Here is a 17,201-nt window from a genome sequence, read left to right as displayed (position 1 = left end):
AAGGCACCACCAGCTTGTACCAATAGGGACAGGGACAGAGACAGTTCAAACTGAAGCCACTGGGCTCCCAACCACTTACGGGCAGGAAGCAGGCTGAGCAAACTATTCAGCTACAAATCAGGCCTTTTTTTTTTTTTAAGGAAAAAGGATGACCCAGAAGGTGGAGCTAAGAACTAAGTCAGGTCCTGTTGTGGATGATGCTTCCAGGGGTGGTTCCTTGGACGTCGTTCTGTGGGTGCAGAGACTGGAAAACTAAAAAGACAAGTTTTTTTGTTTATTTATTATTTGCCGCTTTGGGTCTTCGTTGCTGTGTGTGGGCTTTCTCTAGTTGAGGCGAGCGGGGGCTGCTCTTTGTTGAGGTGCGTGGGCTTCTCATTGCAGTGGCTTCTCTTGTTACGGAGCACGGGCTCTAGATGCTCAGGCTTCAGTAGTTGTGGCAAACAGGCTCAGTAGTTGTGGCTCACGGGCTCTAGAGCACAGGCTCAGTAGTTGTGGCGCACGGGCTTAGCTGCTCCACAGCATGTGGGATCTTCCCAGGCCAAGGATCAAACCTGTGTCCCCTGCATTGGCAGGCAGATTCTTAACCACTGTGCCACCAGGGAAGTCCCAAAAGACAAATTATTTGCCTCCCATGATCTTAAGGGCAATGTGAACAGGGACAGGGTAAATACAATAGACAATCCCTTTCAAAAGGTGGGGATGAGTGTATGCAAAAACTAGTAAAATCTGAACAAGGTTTTTAATTTAGTTGAGAGTTAATACTGCCAAGTGCTGGTAGGTCAAGTAAGATGAGGACAATGGATTCAGCATCATGAAGGTTACCAATGACTTTGAAAAGCACTTTCTGAAAAAGGTGTGTGTGAAAGCTCTACTACAGCAGGTTCAATTCAAGAGTGAATAGAAGAAATGACAGAAGCATAGTTTTTGGATCTTCCTGAGTTCCTACACAAAAAAGTGCAAGAGGGTAACACAACCAAAAACCCCATGGACATTTACAACAAAAAGTGGTGAACCTCAAAGCACAAAAGCCAGAAGACCTCAGCAATGTCAGCATTTATGTGGGAAGAAGTGGTGGAGGGTGGGGATTGGCAAATTCATAGAGGTAGAAAGTAGGATGGTGGGTGGTGGCTGCCAGGGGCTGGCGGAAGGGGAACGGAAAGTTGCTGTTCAATGGGTAGAGAGTTAGACCTTTGCCAGAGGAAAAGTATCCTGGAGATTGGCCGCACAACAATGTAGATGTATGCCAACTCAAGGTTGGCACCTGCCACCTGCCTCTACAAGGATTAAATCACAAGCTGCTGGGACCGCTGACCTTCAACACCCTCTGAAAGGAGTTCAGGGTGGAGATCAGAAATGAGGCACTCTGTGCTCTGGGAAAAACTGGCAGAACAGGCCTTCAGATAGTTAGATATTTGCAGAAGATTTTGAGCCCAATTCTTGCACCTCCTCATATCTAGAAAAGCACTAAAATCTTTCATGGTGATGTCTGCTCCTAATATACTGACCTTCCCCGCTACCTCTTCGGAACAGTTCCTCAGAGCTATCTGAAATGCTGTCTCTTGGGCTATAGTCCCCATTTTGCTCCAAATAAAACATAACTCACAACTCTCACGCTGTGCTTTTTTTTTTTTCCAGTCGACATGTATTTAACACTGCTGACTGCACACTAAAAAACAGTTAAGATGGTAAGTTTTATATTATGTGACACATACTATTAAAAAAATCAGGATACTAACCTCACATACAAATGAGGATTAGAAGTATCAAGATTAAATCCCATACAAAGATATTTTAATAAAAACAAAAGTATCATTCAATACTGCTAAAGAAATTTTAAAAGGCCTATCTATGTAAATGAAAGATACAATCATACATCAGAAGACTTAATGTTGTTATCATGTCAATTCTTCCTAAATTGATCCAATGACTCAATGCCATCCCAATCGAGGGAACTGGCAAGTTAATTCTAAACTTCAGAGGGAAACGCTAAAGACCTAGAATAGCCAGGTCTTGAAAAAGAAGAACCATGTTGGAGAACTCACACTACCTTGTTTAAAGACTTACTCTAATTCTCATATTTAAGACAGAGTGTTGTTATCATAAAAATAAGAAAAAGGAAGCAGGCTGCAGGGGCTTTCAGAGAGAAAGAAGGTAAAAAACCTGGGTTTTCCTGTTTGTATTTTCATTCTCTAGAACCAGAACAGGCTCTATGAAGCTTAAGAGAGAGCGAATTAACACCTGAAGACATCTTTGGAAAACAGTACCTGGAAGACTTTAATTACAAATGCATTCAACAGAAGGGAGAAAAAACAACATAGTTTTCAATTTTATTAAAGTTAACAAGTTTTGAGTTTTCTACCTAGGAAAAGACTGGTCAACTTCGGCTGCTTCATAGAAAAATTAGCATCCAAAATAACAAACATAAATCCATAGTTGCCTTTGTGACTTAAAGGGAAAAAAATAACTATTTTAAAAGTTACCAAAACTCCAACCATATCTGAGAGCATTATAAATTTCAAACAGTAGATTTACCACACATATTACATTTTCAAATTCTAACATAGCAAAACATAACCACATAATTTGGCTACATCTAATTATTTTGGAGAAGTTTTTTAAAAAAGTAACAAAGTTATGACTATAAAACTTGTGTATTTTTTTTGCAAAGTAAAAAAACCTTAAATCTTTAATAAAGGAAAACAAAACAATCCTTAAATTTCTTATAAATAGCTCTCAAGACATATATTACCCATCTGCTACAAGCTTTCTTTACCTGAGAGAATTTCCCAGGATCCTTCACCACAAAGGATTACCTTAAAGAATTCTTCTAAAAAAAAAAAAAAAAAGAATTCTTCCAACATTTTACTCACATAAATATGATTAAACACCTACAGAAGTGGATGTGGACAAATGCATTCTTAATCCACCCTTCCCCAAGTAAGTTTTTGCTGAAAGGATTTTTTTTTTTTTTTTTTTTTTTGCGGTATGTGGGCCTCTCACTGTTGTGGCCTCTCCCGTTGTGGAGCACAGGCTCCGGACGCACAGGCCCAGCGGCCATGGCTCACAGGCCCAGCCGCTCCACGGCATGTGGGATCTTCCCAGACCGGGGCACGAACCCGTTTCCCCTGCATCGGCAGGCGGACTCTCAACCACTGCGCCACCAGGGAAGCCCGGATTTTGCTTTTAAAAAAAGAACACCTCTTTGGTAAAAGCCAAATATTTCCTCCTTTCAAAATGAACGCCTCTGCAAATGATTTACTGAGGAAGGGGGAAGAAAAAAAAAGAAAAAAAAGAGCGAGAGGTCTCTAGAATGGCTAGCATCAATTCAAAAGATCTGTGTCCTGCGAAGCAGGTCCAACATTAGAGAACGCATTTCTGCGTAAAATGCAAAACTGGATTAAAATGTCTAAGGCTTTACAAATATATTAAATGGCAGGAAACACAGTTAAGAACAAGGCCAAAGGGATTTAGTAAATTAAGGAGAATACCCTACAGAGAATGCCATGAATTCAGGGGCATTGGCACTGTACCTGATTAAGGAGGGCCCAGCGTGCTCTCTGGACACGTGGGGTCTTGGCCCGAGGTCACAACCTTCTTAGTTATAACCAAAACCGCCTTTCACTTCCAAGAGGGGTAGGACATGAATACATACCAAGATGAGATGCTCTTTAGAAAGGGAGTCAAAGGAGAAAAAGGCATAGGCAGCTTAAATGCTCACAGGCTCTGGAATTCCCTTTGCAGGGTAACAGGAAGCACCAATGGTAGTAAACTTCTGGCCAAAATTAAATAAGCACATAATCTTAAAAAAGGCAGAAGGTGACAATTTGGGGGGAATGAGCACTGCACAGAAGTCATCCATAATGAAGGCACCGCTGAGCAATTGGAAATGAACAATGGGGTGTGGGAGCCCCTCTGTTGGCCATTCTGATGGGCACCAGAACCCCAAATCCCCAATAACTCCACCCTCCATCAGTCCACATGCACATGGCCCATCTACTCTACAAAGGTGCTCCAAAGACCTCCGGAACAATTCTTTCAAGCCATTTCCCAAGAAACTGTGAGAACAAAAACAAAACCAACTAACCAGTATTAAAAAATTCAACCCAGTAAGGACAAAGTAGGTTTTCCAAAAGCCTTTGACAAAAAAGTCTCCGGTCTTCAGTCAGGTGACACATCTAGACATATACTGCAACATTCCCAGAAGAATCCCTTCCCCTACTTAAGTGTCTGTACTCGTGAAAATGAGAGGGGAAAAAATTTCCACATCGGATGAACGGCACAGAGGAAGCATACACAGTTTTAAAATATCTTCGGCTTTCATCACTAAAGGAGTCTGACCAGCAGCTTCTGGGAATGCACTTTTTAAATCATGTATAAAAAGTTGTAGGAAGCAGAAGTCTATTATTTTAAAAAGATTATCAGTGAATTTATCAAATGAACATCATCCTTAAGAGCAACTCAGAGCAATTGGCACAATGTTTCCAGTTTCTTAAAACACAATAGCACAAAAATGTAGGTTTTTTAAACCCATGAATGTTGACTTATCACCTGAGTATTGTTTATTACAATTTATAATCATTAAAGTCAACTTCTTATTTATATGCCCTCTTCCCTCAGAGAACACCTACATCTCTTGATCATTCAGATAAACTTGCTTAAATTTTCAGTTGAGAATAAAAATCAGAGTGACTGTAACTCTCCTTCTTGTGTCAGACCAACCTTCAGAAAGGAACATAATTAGGCACCAACCAAGTCTTAAGCAGCTGGAAAATGGGGGTTGGTTGTAGGAGAATTTGGGCGGCTAAGAAAGGAAGCTCCGAGGGTCTGGCCACTGGCAGTGTCCTTTCCTCTGTCTCTCCCCGAGCTTCCTTCTGCACAGGAAGGGCCCAACGAAGGTCCGCTAAGGAACACAGGGCCTGGTCAGCTTGACCTTGACCTGCCAGAAGGGCCAGTTCTAAAGTCACACGGCTGGATGCCAGACCCCACTAGACCCCAGCAGGGAGATGACACAACGAAACCAGTCACTGACGGCAGCCCGGCTCTTGAGCTGCCTCTCCTTTTGGCTTACCCAGAGCCCATGTCACTGCACCAGCCGCTGCGGTGGCCTCTGCCGGGATGCTGAGACACACACAACCCCACTCCCTCCACCTGTCTGACCCACAGAGCTCACACTCCCACTGGCTTAACCTCGGGCTACACATGGCGGCCATTCATTTTGTGCCTATAGAAGATCTCTGGACCACCGAGCTCAAAGAGCTCCTGGTCTGAAAAAAACTTGATAAAGTTTACAAAACAAGGCTCTCACACACACAATGAGCAAACCTCCAACACTGTAAATAAGTTCCTGGAGGAATTCATCCATCGTTTGACCCTCGCCCCCCAATTTTCTTGAAAGGAGGGCAAAGCAGTGAGTGGAAATGAAGAACTGGACTCATTTCCCAGGCCAGCATTTGGCACACTGGAGGCCAGCTTAGGTGGGACCCAATGCATACAGCAGGGCACAAAAAGTACAGGCCAAATCTTTTCATCCTCAGACCCTCTCTGCCCGGGTGCTAAGAGGATTCTTTCCATCCTGCATGAAATACTGAGAGGAGGGTGCCCACCGTCCTCCATCAGGGTCTCTGATGGACTTTTCACTGCGTAAACTCTTCCCTGGCTGAGAGCATCAGCACTGAAAATGGACGTCTTCTTGGGCAGCTGCCTAGAGTCAAATCTTTCTTCAGTATCACCTTAAAAGTAGGTATTTTGGAAATTTCTGCGGTTTTTGCTTATGGCTTAGTTAAATACCTCCCCACTCACCTCTTCTTCTAAGTATATTTGGTCACTTCTGCAACTTGTATAACTGGAGGCCTTACCTGGTCAGCCCTGTTTGAGGTGTTGTTGCCCGTGATCCTCACCTCAGCAAATCCACCCCCAAAATCATAATGGACATTAACGGTGTGGTCACATTACAGATCTGGAAAACAAAAGCCCTTTTGCTTTTACAATTTCAAAGGCCTCAAGTGGAAGAGAAACTGGCTGACTTTAGTAATGGAAAGAGGGGTGCAGCAGGCTTCAGTCAAGAAGCAACTTCCCAGGTAAGGTCCTAAAGTATCATGACTATCAATCCACAAACAAGAAAGAACTGTAGCCAAGAAAACAACACGAATCTTGTTCTCTAATCATGTGACTAACACCACGAGTAAGAGTCATATTATTGCGGTAACTCAGATCAGGTAGTGATAATCTGGTGGGGGATCACATGGGTGGTGATGGCAAATTGTGCTTTTTCACATTATAACAAAGATGTTGAACCCAGAAAGGATGAGGGGAGCTCTGGGAAGGGCAAGGACAGAGTGAAGTCTGATTCCCAGCATCACAACTTCAAAGGGAAACGTTTGGGGGCCGGGAGGAAACAGCACAAGGGTGGAGTTAAAAGCAGATGCTTCCTCTTGTAGCCAATAAATACCAGGGAACCACGAGCAGGGGTCCTGCAGGCCGAGGTGGGGGAGAGGGGTCTGTGTTCTGTCAGGAGCTTAGGGTTCCAGATTCTGTCATGTCTTTCTATTTCAAGGATAGGAATAATAGGCCACACAAGGTAAGCTTTTCTCCCTGTGATAAAATGTCATGCCCCAAACTCTGTTTTGGTAAAAACATGCAGAAGGAAAATACTAGCCTAACTACTATCCCAGGTTTTAGGGGTAAGACACACACAAAATATATCACTCAGGATCAACTCGGGTGAACATTTCAATTTTGGGGGGACAAACTGGTAGCTTCTTTTCAAATTTCAGAATTAAAAAAGCTAAGCAGGTGATTTTTTTTTTCCCCCTGTAAGTTTTTTTAGACCCACTCAAGCCAGCCAGGGGAATGCCAGCTTGTCACAAAGTACCAGTCACTGCTCAGACTCCGGGTACGTTTGTTCAAAGGACGTCACTTCCAGCCTGCAGAACCAAGGAGACTGCTCAGATCCTCACACGGAGAAGTGCGGAGAGGGTCGACAGAGGGGAGCGACCAGCGTTCCCAGGTATAACAGCACACATATCCAGCAGGAAGCCATCTTGACCCAGAAGATGGACCAGCTCCCGCTGAAGAAGGTTTCAATGTTGGCACTTTCATAGCTGCGGAAACAAGAGACCCAGTTGTGATCAGTGCAGGGAGAGAACAGGTGGTGGGAAGGTCTCTTCCACCAAGTCTGTCTCTCCCTGCTTCCACCACCTCCAGCCTTTCTTTTTTCCCTGGCAACTCAATTCAGGTGTAATTCACACCCACTTAAAGTACACGATTTTTATTATATTCATAGACTTGTGTAACCATCACCACAATCAATTTTAGAACATTCTCATCCCCCCAGAAAAAAACCCTGCACCCTTCAGCTGCCCTCTCATTTCCCTCCTCCTGCCAGCCCCTGCCATGCATTTATCCACTTTCTGTCTGTATGGCTTTGCCTATTCTGGACATGTCACCATGCATGGAATCATGTGGCCTCTTGTGACTGGCTTTTTTCACTCAGCATACTGTTTTCAGGGTGTATCCATGTTGTAGTATGTAACAGTACTTTATTCCTTTCTGTTGCTGAGGAATATTCCATTGTGTGGATATAGCATCTTTTGTTTATCCATTTGTCAGCTGATGGACATTTGGTTGTTTCCACTTTTCGGCTATTATGAATGATGCTATTATGAACATTTGTATACAAGTTTTTACGTGGACATATGTGTTTTTTTTCTCTTGGTTATATAATTAGGAGTGGAATTGCTGCATCATATAATAACTCTGTGTTCAACATTTTTGAGGAACTATTTTCCAAAGTGGCTGCACCATTTTACCTACCAGGAGTGAGAGGGGGTTCCAGTTTCTCCACATCCTTGACATCTGTTATTTTCTGCCTCTATCCTTTCTTAAACTTCCAAAGCCAAAATTTTAAAGGAATTCTCCAGGTATCACTGGGAAGCATTAGAGGCTCTAACACCCTCTTCTCCCTCAGGATGTTGGGGAAGAATCTCCTCAGGGAAGCCTTCCCCATCACTCTATTTGAAACCGCTGCCCCCAGCATCCCCGACCCCACTGGGTACTCCTCATTCTTCTTCTTCATTTTTCTCTCAAGTAGTCATCACTGTTTGACATGCTGTATTTGATATGGATCACTGTCCATCTCCCCTATTAGAATATAGTCCCTACCACCCACAGCAGTGTGGCATGAAGGAGCCATTCACATGTTTGTTGTACAGTGAGTCTTAATGTCTATCCTAAGTTATTCTAATGTCTATCTTAGGTATATCCTCAGGCACAACAAATTATGATGCAACAGAAACTTTGGATTGGTCAAAGAAATCTCCAAAAGGAATCAAAAAGAATCTCCATGTAGTGACAGGGAAAGTCACGCCCATCATGTATTGTCCATCATGTAAGTTAAAAAACAACCCTCAAGGGGGAGAATATGTATAATCACATTTATGTTTTAAAAATTATATAGGCTTGGGCTTTCCTGGTGACACAGTGGTTGAGAGTCCGCCTGCTGATTCAGGGGACACGGGTTCGTGCCCCGGTCTAGGAAGATCCCATATGCCGCGGAGCGGCTGGGCCCGTGAGCCATGGCCGCTGAGCCTGCGCGTCCGGAGCCTGTGCTCCGCAACGGGAGAGGCCACAACAGTGAGAGGCCCATGTACCACAAAAAAAAAAAAAAAAAAAAAAATATATATATATATATATATAGGCTTATAAATGCACAGAAAAGGAATGAAAGGATACATACCATATAGTTAGCAGTGGTTATGGGGTGGGGGGGAGTCCATTGTTACTTTTCACACTTCCACCTTTTTTTTTTTGGCTATGCCATGCTGGCAAACCTGCGCCCCCTGCTGTGGAAGCAGGGAGTCTTAACTACTGGACCACCAGGGAAGTCCATATGTTAGTTTGTTTTAAGAAGATGTTTCAAACTTTTGTAATGAAAGTGTAAAAAAAAAAAGACAAAGTACAAAGTAGAAAAAAAGAGTGTCTTCTCTTTCTTAAAGGGAGAATTCTATGTTCTTCCTCCTCACTGTTACTATGCTCTCAAGACTGCCCACGTGCCATTAACCTCCCATTTTCTTAAAGCTGCAGTAAGTATCACCAGTTGCCAGCCTTAAAAGCATGCCAACAGAAGGACTTCACTGGTGGTCCAGTGGTTAAGACTCCACACTCCCAATGCAGGGGGCCCGGGTTTGATCCCTGGTCAGGGAACAAGATCCCACGTGCTGCAAATGAAAGATCCCGCAACTAAGACCTGGCTCAGCCAAATAAATAAATATATATTTTTTAAAAAGCATGCTGGGCTTCCCTGGTGGCACAGTGGTTGGGAGTCCGCCTGCCGATGCAGGGGGCACGGGTTCGTGCCCCAGTCCGGGAGGATCCCATGTGCCACGGAGCGGCGAGGCCCGTGGGTCATGGCCACTGGGCCTGCGTGTCCAGAGCCTGTGCTCCGCGACGGGGGAGGGCCACGGCAGTAGGAGGCCCACGTACTGCAAGGAAAAAAAAAAAAAAAGCATGCTGACAGACTGTCAGGAACGCGGACTGTTTCTGTGAAGATGAGTACAGCAGCACTTGCAGAAGAAGTTAGTTGACTCCAAGAGATCTGATCTTCGGGCCGTAAAGAATAGGATGTTTTTAACAAAAACCCAATCCAAAAATGGGCAGAAGACCTAAATAGACAGTTCTCCAAAGAAGATATACAGACTGCCAACAAACACATGAAAGAATGCGCAATATCATTAATCATTAGAGAAATGCAAATAAAAACTACAATGAGATATCATCTCATACCAGTCAGAGTGGCCATCATCAAAAAATCTAGAAACAATATATGCTGGAGAGGGTGTGGAGAAAAGGGAACACTCTTGCACTGCTGGTGGGAATGTGAATTGGTACAGCCGCTATGGAGAACGGTATGGAGGTTCCTTAAAAAACTACAAATAGAACTACCATATGACCTAGCAATCCCACTACTGGGCATATACCCTGAGAAAACCATAATTCAAAAAGAGACATGTACCAAAATGTTCATAGCAGCCCTATTTACAATAGCCCGGAGATGGAAACAACCTAAGTGTCCATCATCGGATGAATGGATAAAGAAGATGTGGCACATATATACAATGGAATATTACTCAGCCACAAAAAGAAATGAAACTGAGCTATTTGTAATGAGGTGGATGGACCCAGAGTCTGTCATACAGAGTGAAGTAAGTCAGAAAGAGAAAGACAAATACCGTATGCTAACACATATATATGGAATTTAAGAAAAAAAAATGTCAAGAAGAACCTAGGGGTAAGACAGGAATAAAGACACAGACCTACTGGAGAATGGACTTGAGGACACGGGGAGGGGGAAGGGTAAGCTGGGACGAAGTGAGAGAGTGGCATGCACATATATACACTACCAAATGTAAAATAGATAGCTAGTGGGAAGCAGCCGCCTAGCACAGGGAGATCAGCTCGGTGCTTTGTGACCACCTAGCGGGGTGGGATAGGGAGGGTGGGAGGGAGGGAGACGCAAGAGGGAAGAGATATGGGAACATATGTATATGTATAACTGATACACTTTGTTATAAAGCAGAAACTAACACACCATTGTAAAGCAATTATACTCCAATAAAGATGTAAAAAAAAAAAGAATAGGATGTTTTTTTAAACAACTTCTAAAACATCTAAGACAATGGGGCCACTCACTTGAACCAGTTGGTGACGGTCATCATCACATAGAGGGAAGCCAAGAAGAATACGAAGTGGAAATAGGCATAGCTGTAGACAGTGCTTCTCTTCTCATCATAAATGACCCTCGGGCCCTCTTTCACATTCTGCTTCTCTTCTGTGTCTGTGACCCACAAAGCGAGCACAAGCCCAGTGAGTGAACACATGCATGTTTACCATTTTTGCAAAGCCACACTCGCTAATTCCCATCCCAGGGGCTGTTGAGTAGAAAAGCTGTCAAAAATCATTTGTACCCTCAGGCAATTTCATCTATGCCATAAGTCCCAAACGCCCACCTCACCCCAGAACCTTCTATAACAGGATGAGTTATCTAATGTCGGTCACATTTATTTTAACAGAAGAGACCCCTTAAACACACAAAACGTATTATAAGCTCAGAAGAAAATGAGAGAGCGGAGCAAGAGTTCTCAAGCCCCTGGGATGCTCTGATTCAAGAAGAAAAGTAAGCTGAACGAAAGAAATTTTCCAAATTATCATTCCTTTAAAAAATGCACCTCCCGCTCCTTGAAATCTCACTGGGTAATGTAACTTATATAAACATGACCCAAAATATAGACTGTTCTTCGCTTGCCAGAATATCAACACAAACGAATCCCAGCAACCCTTTGGGAAGAATGTATAAAGTGTAACACATAACAATAAACCAGCTCTGGAATAAAAATTTCCTCTTACCACTCAAGTTATTTGTGCCTGAATCCCAAATGCCTACAGACTAGAGCTACAGGTCTGCAGGGCCACACGGAGCACAGAAGGAAAGCTGTCTACTTACCCTCTCCACCAGAGCCGAAGCAAAAACAACACCGGGCTACCTGCGAGGGCAAAACCAACAAAGTCAGGCGGCTTGCTTTCTGCTTTTCTATCTCCACGTTGGTTAAGAACTAAAGGCCACCTATGTGCCAAACCTTCTGCAGCTGAACTATATCCCAAGCCCCGAACTGCACGCTTCACTCCTTCGAAAGGTTCTGATTATGTGTCTGTTCTTCCAAGACACTCTGGGGGCTAGTGACAGGAAATAAGGACCTGGAGGTGAGCCACCCAGATCCCGTTCCAAGGTGCTCCCTTAGTGCTTGCTCAGCTACTGCGAGGCTCTAGAAGGCAGCTCCAGGCTTTGCCCCAGCTGTGGGTGGCTCCACCCTCGAAGGAGCCTATCCTGGGCAACCCACACAGAATGACAGCTCACGGCAGGGCTGTAAAGGCACAGCCACGGACCCCTGGGGGACAGCTCTGATGGGTCGCGTATCTGCTCCGAGTGCCCGGGGGGTGAGCAGTGGCTCTGCCCAGCCTGCAGTGCCCTTCGACTTCACCCGCTGCCCCATGCTGCCCCCTTCCCTCCTTCCACAGGTGTTGGTCCCTAATAAACATCCTGCACCTCAGGCTCTGCCTCGGTGGCTGCTTCTGGAAAACTCAACCTGGAACACAAAGTGAATGAGACAAGGTCGCCACATTCATGGAGCTCACTCCTGGTGCTTTGCTCTACTGGCTACTTGATGAAATCCTCTTCAGCGCCTGGGGCTGGGATCATTATCCTGTTTACACGTGAGGAAACTGGGGTCACGCAGGCTGAATAACTGGCCTGAAGTCACAAAATTAGGTTAGTGACAGATCTGGGAGAGGAACACACTGAACCCCAATAGGCAGCATGTGGTATCTAGGAGATGGTGGGGCTGACAGACTCAGAAAGGGTAAAACTAAGGGATCTGGGTCCAGGAGGCCTGCCCACATTTCCTATTAAAATCGGGCTCTGAGCTGGCTGCCTCATGGGGGCAGGGGTGCTGGGGACAGAGATGGATGGGATGCTTTCCTTTAACAGTCCTTGGTTCCTTCCAAATGTCATGCCATGTTTCTGACCTACTCAAAACAATAAACAATTTTTAAAAATCAGGGTACGAAAAATTACTACAGGATTCCAGAAGTGTAAGAATAATGTTACACATGCCAAGACAATCTGGGAAGTGCTGGGTCCTCAGCACCTTCTGGCTAACAACCATTTCACGACAAAGAACAGAGAGCCAGGGGCAAGGACGTGGGAGCTTGAGCCTTCGTCCCATTTATACACCTCAAAGCCAAGCCCTTTTTCCTTCATGCATCAAGGAAATTTGTCATAGAGGGATTGGCCTTGACAGAATCTTGGATCAAGTGATACAGTCTAAGATTCACTAATTCATTCAATGGGGCCAAGACATGGTATGCTGGGGTCCCAGTTCTTTTGAAGCTTAAGTTACAACAAGAAATGACTAACTCTCTCTTTCAAAGGTATATCCTGTGAAATGCGAGGTAAGGAGTTAGCAAACCAACTTCCATCCCGTGTGCTCTCCAGTTCAGAGGGAAACGCTGGGGCTCTTTCCTTGGAATGAGAAGAAGAACATCCTCTCTTAAATCTAACTCGGAGACTTGCTGTTCTTTGCACTTTAACTGTGTACACAATGGGGATATTGAAGCCAGAGCGGTCCAACCTCAGCAGGGGGTGACCCAGTCAGCTGTGTGAACGACCACTTGCCTTCTAGAGGCCATTCTCTTCTGGACAATAGGCAGTAATCCATTCAAACTCAGCACAGTTTTCTCCTTCTTCAAGTGACAGAAAGAGCTGGTGAATGATACTGGCAGACTGACAACCCCTCATAATGGTCCACTGTCTCCAGGTCAGGTGCAGGGAGGACCATCCCCAGAGACCCACTGCAGAACAAAGTGCCCATATCTGGACAGACACCAGGGCTCTTCCTCCATGCAGCCAGGGGTCGGACGCCAGGCAGGATCAGCAGGGCCCGCAGAGAGCAGCTAAATCTCGAGCAGGGGTGGTTAGGAACACAGCACAGACTCTGGAACCAGAGGGCATGGTTTACACGCTGGCAAATCAAAAGTTTCAAGGACTTAACTTTTCTGTTTTTCCCCCTTCTGTGAAATGGAGATAAAACCCTCCTTGGGTTTCTTTGAAGATTAAATGAAGTCACAGATGTAGCACTTAGAACACAGCTAGTCTCAGCCATCATCGGAACCTCCTGTTCGTTCCACTCTTGGGGTCAGGGCTGAGTCTCTTCCTGGCTGCCTCCATCTGATTAGACCTTTTGTGACCTTGGTGGATGTTCCACTGAGGGCCCCAGAAAAAAGACGTTTGCACAAGGATGAAAATGACATTCTGCTGACCGACAGGCAAAATGCTGACTAGCCTGGTTCTTCGGACGCCGACTGTTCACCATTCTTCGCCCCATGAGATGCCCACCTGCTGGCGCTGCTGCAGTTAACAAGCTCGTGTACAGACAGTGCCCAGCAGGGTGGCACAGAGCGCAGGCGCGTTCCTCCCCTCTCCTTCCCACAGCTACCGTATGACCTCATGGCCGTGCCGTGTACGGAGAGCGCAGACAGGTAAAGATGAGGGGAATGGGCCAGAAGTTAAGACAACCTGCACACATTCTGTTACAACAGAGGAAATGAGCAAAGAACAGCCCAACGAGCTACCCAGGCCTCTGGTGGAAGTGGGGCGGCCGAATGCCACACCAGAGGCCAAATTTGTTGGAGGAAAATCAAGGATTTACTTTAATCCTGTAGTATATTCAGGACATTTCTTTTCCTGTACGAAAACTGTATTCCTTCCTGAGGAGAAAAATGGGATCGTGGAATACAGACCACTAAAGATGCAAATAAACACATAAAAAGCCTTCTGAAAAATGGGTCTTCTGAGAGGAAGCTGGGCAAGAAAAGGAAATGAGCTTACTTCCAGTTCAGGAGCTGCGTACCGCCCCTGCAGAGCATCGGAACTTGACCTGGTCGTAGATGTCAAACTAAGAGATAAATAAAAAGGTCAGCAAAGGCTATTAATGTGTTATATCACATAGAAGGAGGGCAGAGCCTCCTGGCGGACGGAGGCTCCAGTGAGAGGCTCACTCTAACCTACAGTTCTGCTTAAATAAAAGTCTATTTTAACAACCCACTTTATTCCAAAATTGCCTGACCTGTTCGATGGCTGATGTTTTTTTCCCATGTGGCATGAGGTCATTTTATGCAAAGAGAAGTTTATAGGTTAAAAAAAATAAAGGTCGGGGCTTCCCTGGTGGCGCAGTGGTTGAGAGTCCGCCTGCCGATTCAGGGGACACGGATTTGTGCCCCGGTCCGGGAGGATCCCCGTGAGCCATGGCCACTGAGCCTGCGCGTCCGGAGCCTGTGCTCCGCAACGGGAGAGGCCACAACAGTGAGAGGCCCGCGTACCAACCATCAATCAATCGATCAATAAAGTCATTTTTTGATCCTATTATCTTGGTTTTCACTATTGGTTTCCACTTCTCCTCCCTCAAATGCCAATAATTTTCAGATTTCATTTTTATCTTTCCCCTCCCTTTGACTAGTCTCACTTAGAAGGAATCAAAAGCAATGAAAGAAGCCAGAAATGGCAACAAAATGCAAAGGCATGAAAAGCAAAGGTCATCGCTATTTTCTGTGATAATCAGCCTATGGCAAAACAAGGTTTTCTGTTTGGAAATTCAGCACAGAGTAGTTATCAGTGTGATTAAAAAAAATTCTTCCTGCCACTCTCCCCATGCCTAGAGAGGTAAAATGTTATAAAATCTGGCTTACAGGGGTAAAAAAAAAAAAAAAAAAAAAAAAAGGTATTTATTTTTCCTGGGGGGAAAAAAGGACCATTTTAAGCAAATAGAAAAATATTCAATATATATGAATAATCTTTACAGATTGATTTAGCAAATATTTACCGAAGGTGTGCCATGTGCCAGGCCCTGTTCTAAGCACTGGGGACTCAGTGAAACACACAACAATCCCTGCCCTCCTGCAGCAAATGTGCTAGCCTGGGGGCGGAGGGGCTAGTGGAGAGGCAGGAATTAGCAGACTCATTTCAACCAAATAAACTGCAAGATGCAGCACTACCTTCTCTGCTCATTCTCATCCTCTCTCTCCAGGAGAGATCGATGAGATGCAAATAAACAATAAAAAGTTTTCCTCGTAAAAAGGTCCTCTGGGATCCAAGAGCATTGCTTCTTTTGTGGTCCACTCAAGTCCAATAGCATCACTTTCACTTCTGCTTTGAACAGATGGATGTTAATGGAGGCCCACTCCACTCCCACTTCCTGACTTTGAGCCTGGTCTGAGGAATGACAGAAACGATTCCCAATGGCTGTGCGCCCAAGAAACACATACACCTTGCTCCTGCACTCAAGGGCATGCTACATTTTGTGCATATGAATTATGATTTAACACGGTATATTGTTTCCATGGAGGAAAATGTAACTTAACTTTAGGAAGAGATCAATATCTGGAATTTTCATCTGAAAGATGATATTTATTCTTTAAAAAAAAGTTCAAATAAATATTCCATTTCATAAATTCTTGGGAATAAAATGGTTTCATAAAAGCAAAGCTTTTGATCCTGGCACCTCTGCCACTTTGCTTCCATCATCAGAGAGCACTTTAAAAGGGGAAGCTTTTGTTCTTCTAAAAATACCTATAATCAGTTCATCATTAGTGACATGTGACTTCTATAAGTAGATGTTACCATAAAATAAGGTCTTTATTCAGTCATGGCCTTTACCCGCAAAACACTCTTCTTAAAATTACTGAGAAAATATTGTTTTTACAAACTCTTTAAAAGCCTAGGAAATTCTTATTGTCTGCACTCTGGCTATTACTAAGACCCATCTGGTCAGCACAAGACAACAATTCCCGGATTATCCATAACCTCTTCCCTTCCAGGGCTAAGGCCTGAGTGACTTTAACCCAGTACTTCCTGTGGGGGTGCGAGGAGCCTGACAGCATTTGGTTGGGACAATGCTTCAGTGGACACAGAAGGTCTAATCACCTTATTTGTTTAATATCTCGAGCCCTCACTCACCAAAAGCCAGGGGCATCTTGCAGTTGTTGTGACAACCAAAAAAGAAAAACGTCTCCCTGCTACCCCCAACCCCTCCCAACCTCTGTCATGTCCAGAATCTCTTCCATGTCCAGAATCTCTTCCATATTGGAAGAATGATTTGCAATGCAGGTGCCCCTCCACATCTGCTTCAGCGGTTCTGGAACTGGCCAAACTCCACTAGGTCACAGAAAATCTCTAGACAACACGTCCAGACTTTCCTATCGGAGACCACAGATTCTACCCCTGACAAACTTACAGGGCCCTTGAGAGATCCCGTGACTGTTCTCAGACTTGGCATAATCAAGTTCAGTTATGTTCCCAGTGGAAACCAGAGTTGGTGGAAAGGGGCCCTCAACATGTTCCTGATGCAGAGACATGAAAACTTCTAGCTGGCAGGTTAGGGAGAAACAGGATTCCCAAAAGGTACTCCCCCCGCTCCTTCTTAAATAAAAGCAGTAGGTCCAGAACACACCAAAAGAATAGATAACCCTCCTTGATTTGCCAACTTTTCTCCATTTAAACCAATCTCTCCAGTGCCATCTTACCAATCTTGCACCTATTTCCATATGTTCTGCTATAGTGCTGTGAAATGTCCCATTTGGAACTAGCAAGTTGTTTG

The 17,201-nt window shown here is 44.6% G+C and overlaps 1 protein-coding gene across 4 annotated transcripts in view; it reads right to left on the bottom strand.

Moving 5' to 3' along the window:
- Positions 1 to 2,299: 2,299 nt before the first annotated feature.
- The window catches only part of SERINC5 (serine incorporator 5), a 196,505-nt gene continuing 181,603 nt past the window's right edge, over positions 2,300 to 17,201 (bottom strand). For all 4 annotated transcript variants that reach the window (XM_082624089.1, XM_082624090.1, XM_082624088.1 and 1 more), the window contains 4 exons: positions 14,438 to 14,504; positions 11,498 to 11,537; positions 10,687 to 10,831; positions 2,300 to 7,100 (listed from right to left, as the gene is read on the bottom strand). In XM_082624089.1, coding sequence (XP_082480215.1) covers positions 6,953 to 7,100; positions 10,687 to 10,831; positions 11,498 to 11,537; positions 14,438 to 14,504 — 400 coding nt within the window. In that variant the 3' untranslated portion in view covers positions 2,300 to 6,952. The remainder of the gene's footprint in view (positions 7,101 to 10,686; positions 10,832 to 11,497; positions 11,538 to 14,437; positions 14,505 to 17,201) is intronic.

Source organism: Mesoplodon mirus (assembly GCF_964341445.2).
Source record: "Mesoplodon mirus genome assembly, chromosome: 5".
NCBI lineage: Eukaryota > Metazoa > Chordata > Mammalia > Artiodactyla > Ziphiidae > Mesoplodon > Mesoplodon mirus.
The sequence above is the reverse complement of the archived record's forward strand: the minus strand, read 5'-3'. Positions and strand labels throughout refer to the sequence as shown.